Below are 4,631 nucleotides of genomic sequence, written 5' to 3'. Positions count from 1 at the left end.
ACAATTAAGTACTGAAATCTCATAGGAGAAAGAAAGAGGAAAAAAACGAAAAATGGCAAACGTTAAACAAAAAAGGGTAAGAGACTATTTAAATAAAATTGTAAGATTATCTTTTATTTATTTAGTAGAGTACAATCGAAGTGGTTCACATACACGAGCGTACACTAACCCCTATGAACGCACGCACGCACATCCTATCCCTATGAGCACCTTCGAGAGACTAAGCCGACACATAATCTTGAGATTGACGAAGTTGTCACTGACGCCTTCGTTGTCGATGAAAACATCTCCTCGCACTAAAAGCACATCACCAGAAGACCTGAAATAAATTCAAGAAAATGCAAACACCAACGTCAAGTTTTGTATTTGATCTTTAATGGATAGGGGATACCACAGTCGTCGTAACCACTCAACCATGGATTGGTTTGCAAAATGGTAAGATTTCTGGCGAGCATTAGCGAGGGAGATGGCAAGCGAACATTTTTGTTTCTAGCAATAGTAGTTGCCTCAGAAGATCAAACCGTGGTAGCATTAAATGAAAAACGACTTGTGAAAAAACAATGCCTTGTTGTTTTGAAGAAGTTGTTCTAAAAAAACAGCTAAAACTGTCGGCGAAATCGTTGGTTCATCACCGTAGGATGATCTCATTAGCAAATCATGAGATCACGTAAGAGCAACTCCAATGGAGTGACCCATTTCGTCCGTCGTCGTCCGTTTGAATCGGCGCAGACATAAAAGAAGGCCCAATGCGCCGACCAAACAGACGCGCGTCCGGTTTTTGTCCGCGAATGATCCATTCCCGGTTCATTTTTGAGCCGGATTCGCGTCGGCGCGGACACACGACGGACACGAGCATGCTCGCCTTATCCTCCCCCGGGCTCGCTGGTCGGTGGCACATTGGCCTCCTCCCATCGAACCCTCGCCCGCCTCCTTCGTCGCCGATGCCGCCGCCCATTTTTTCTAACGACTCTATCAGCTGTCGGTGCCTCCACGTCCGCCCAACAACGCTGACCACTCCCACGTCGCCCGCTGCCGGGGAGCCGACCGCTTCCCTCCCCCCACCACCACCACCACCACCACACAGCCCGCCCCGACCAAGAAGCCGCCTCGCCGCCCGGCCAGATCCTCACCGGCGCGCTCGTCGGACACCAGCACACTCGTCGAACACCGGCAGGGCAGCTAGCTGGTCCGTGCGCGTCGCGACTCCCTTCGCCGATGCCCACAAGTTGTTCGACAGCTTGCCAAGGTACAAAATGAACTCCGCCGACGAGTTCTTTTTTCACAATTTCCTTTGCGACTCCGATGATTCGTCCTCCCATGACGAAGAGGAGGTATTGGCTGTTGTGTTGGTCCATCACCACCTCAACAGCCAGCGGCCGTTGTTCCATGGCTCCATTCCGGGTCACCTTCCGGCGTTGAATCGCAACCGAGAGAGTGGGCATTTCCTTCTTTGGAAGGACTACTTTGATACAACAAACCCGTTGTTCAAACATCAAAAATTCCGCCATCGTTTTCGTATGAGTAGGCATCTTTTCAACCGTATTAGAGAGAGGGTGGTCGGCTATGATGACTATTTTGAGTGCAAAGAGGATGCCGTTGGCAAGATAGATTTTTCTTCTTATCAGAAATGCACTGCCACCATCCGAATGCTTGCATACGGAGTGTCCGGTGATCTCATTGACGAGTACGTCTGTATGAGCGGGTCTACTTGCCTAGAGTTCATGTATAAGTTCTGCAAGGATGTTATTGTTGTGTTTGGCCCTGAGTACTTGAGAGAGCCGACTGCTGAAGATACAACCCGTTTGTTGGCGATGAATGCCAGCAGGGGCTTCCCAGGGATGCTTGGTAGCATAGACTACATGCACTGGAAGTGGAAGAACTGCCCTTCTGCTTGACAAGGGCAGTATAAGGGCCATGTCAAGGCTTGCAATGTCATACTAGAGGCCGTGGCGTCTGAAGATCTCTGGATTTGGCACCCTTTCTTTGGCATGACCGGATCACACCATGACATTAACGTGCTTCAGCGCTCGCCGGTGTTTGCTAGGCTTGCCGAAGGCAACAGCCCATCGGTGAACTTTACTGTCAATGGCCACAACAAACTACAACAAAGGATACTACGTGGGTGACGGTATCTATCCTCAGTGGACCACTATTGTCAAGGCAATACCCACCCCTGTCGGAGAGAATAGAAAAAGATTTGCCCAAGAGCAAGAGAGTGCTAGGAAGGATGTCGAGCGTGCCTTTGGTGTTTTGCAATCTCGATGGGGCATCGTTCGGTATCCTGTTAATACCTGGAGCACACAGAAACTATGGGAGGTGATGACTGCTTGTGTGATCATGCATAATATGATCGTAGAAGACGAGCGCCCGGAACATTCACGCTGCTTGGGAGGTGATGACTGCTTGTGTGATCAAGGATTTTAGTTTCAGGATGAGAATGTTGCGCCTGAGCATGAAGGAGCGGCAACGTTTGAATATTTCACCCAATTTCATCAGAACATGCGTGATTGAAAAACTCACGTGCAACAGCAAAATGATTCGGTTGAGCATATGTGGGCTAATGTTGGCAACCAATAGATTTATCTTCTTTTATTCGTTTGTAAAACTATGTGAGATATTTTTATTTTTATTCGGCTTGTAATAACCATGCTATTTTATTCGGTCTAAATTATGTTATTTGGTTCAAACTATGCAAATTCATGTAAAATAGGGCGGCCAGCAGGCCACGACGGTACATATGGATCGGTGTGTTGAACGCGTTGCCGACCAATATGTAAAACAGGACGGACAGCCGATTCAAACGGACAAAAATTAAACGAAATCGTCGTTCACTTGGTTCGGTCCATCAGAGTTGCTCTAAGTTAGTGAAAGCATATACGGCAGAGCACAAGCGGATGATCCATCCAGAATACCAGACGCAGGCAAGAGGCTCCGCGTTTCATTTGGGTTCCTTTTTCTTTCTGAAAGGAATAAAAAATGAGAAAGGCTGCGCTACTTTTCAGACCACGTACACCCCTGCTTGCAGTACGGACCCACCTGCGTCGGCGGCCCACGTGTCGGTGGGGTGGAGAGAGCTATTCCGTGGTGTGGAGGCGGAGCTGCTGGTGGTCGCCTCAGTGGTGGCGAATAAATCTGATGACCATAATAACGCCCGGAGATGCAGAGGTGAGTTGACACCCACCGTGGCCAACAAACTCCAGTCGCTGCCTCGTGCTCTGCCTTTTATACGGCGCGCCGCCCGGCCATCTCGTACGGTACCTCGCCGGCAATGGCGGCGGCGACGGCGTGGGTGCGCTCCCTCAGCTGCAAGTACTCTACCGCCGTCGCTGACGACGCCTACAGCCCGCCGCCGCCCAAGAAGCACCCGCCCACGCCGCAGGTCAAGGGTGCTGCTTCCGTGCCGCCGGAGAGGGAGAGGGACCGGGAGAGTCGGCGGTCTGGGTCCATGTCCAGCGAGCGGGACCGGCCCGCTACTGCTACGGCTAGGAAGACGAAGAAGAAGAAGAAGGAGGAGGAGGACGCCACGTCTAAGCTCGCGAGGAAAGAGAAGCCCAGGCAGCGGCTCGCGGCGTTGCCGGCGCGCGCGAGCTCGGCGTTGCTGGAGATGACGGAGCTGCCCGAGGGCCACCCGTCGCGGCGCGTGGTCGAGCTCATCTTCGCGTCGGGGTGGGCGCGCGCCGACACTCCGGGGCCGGAGGCCGAGGTGGAGGCGCTCTTCCGGGTGCACGGCACGGCGCGCGCGCTGGCGCGGTTCGAGGCCGCGCGCGCCGCCGCCCGGGCGCGTGGCGAGGCCGCGGCCGACGCGCGCTGCGCCGCCGACGGGAACGAGGTGATGCGGTTCCAGTGCCGCCCCGCCGCGGAGGCCGGGGGCGGCAGCGAGGTGATCTGCGCCGCCGTCGCCACGTGCCACGCAGCCGGCGCGGCCAGGGCCGTGCGCACGTTCGCCAGCAGCGCCGCGGCGGACGCGGGCAGCGCAACGGAAGGCCGCAGGGGCATGCTGGTGTGCCGCGTCATCGCCGGCCGCGTCCGTCGGGCCGACACCGAACGCCATGCCGAGGACGGCGGCGAGTACGACTCGGTGGAGGCAGGGGACGGCGAGCTGGTGGTGCTGGACCGGCGCGCCGTGCTCCCCTGCTTCCTCGTGGTCTACAGAGTCATCAAGCCTCCCCCGGAGGAGCTCTCTCCCTCGTGCTCCACCAGCCGCCATTCCCGCTGACTGACCCGATCGACGCCTGCGCCGGTCGCCACCAAAGACTCCACCGACTAATCCACTAACCGTTAGCTAGGCTTGGATCGATCCATCTGATCGACTCGATGCAAGGTGTGCATGTGAGACTGTAAAAAAACTCCATCGTTCATCACCCCCACGATTGTTGACCGAAATTGTACCATACATCAAACAAATGCACCTACTTCTTTTACTGTCAGCGGCAGTGCCCAACTGCAAACCCAATCCATCCATTGTTTTTACCACCCACAGGTACTCCGATTGTTGTCCGAAGAAATCGCAGTACTAGTACTAGAACAAATGCAGTTCATCTCCTGCTTGCATTCAGCGCCATTGTTTTCTGATCTCCGTGCACGGCACGACCTGCAAACCGTTCCGTTCCGTTCGGGCGTCGCCATCCATC

General features: G+C 54.4%; 1 protein-coding gene across 1 annotated transcript; it reads left to right on the top strand.

Moving 5' to 3' along the window:
* Positions 1 to 2,832: 2,832 nt before the first annotated feature.
* LOC123449974 lies at positions 2,833 to 4,421 on the top strand. The gene has a single exon (XM_045127362.1). The coding sequence runs from the start codon at positions 3,269 to 3,271 to the stop codon at positions 4,214 to 4,216; it is 948 nt and encodes a 315-aa protein (XP_044983297.1). The 5' UTR covers positions 2,833 to 3,268; the 3' UTR covers positions 4,217 to 4,421.
* The last annotated feature ends 210 nt before the right edge of the window (positions 4,422 to 4,631 follow it).

Source organism: Hordeum vulgare, chromosome 4H (genome assembly GCF_904849725.1).
Source record: "Hordeum vulgare subsp. vulgare chromosome 4H, MorexV3_pseudomolecules_assembly, whole genome shotgun sequence".
NCBI lineage: Eukaryota > Viridiplantae > Streptophyta > Magnoliopsida > Poales > Poaceae > Hordeum > Hordeum vulgare.
This window is presented reverse-complemented; position numbering and strand designations above follow the sequence as displayed.

Excerpts from the sequence above, each read along its gene's own strand:
- LOC123449974 (XM_045127362.1), top strand. The coding sequence starts at position 3,269 with ATGGCGGCGGCGACGGCGTGGGTGCGCTCCCTCAGCTGCAAGTACTCT.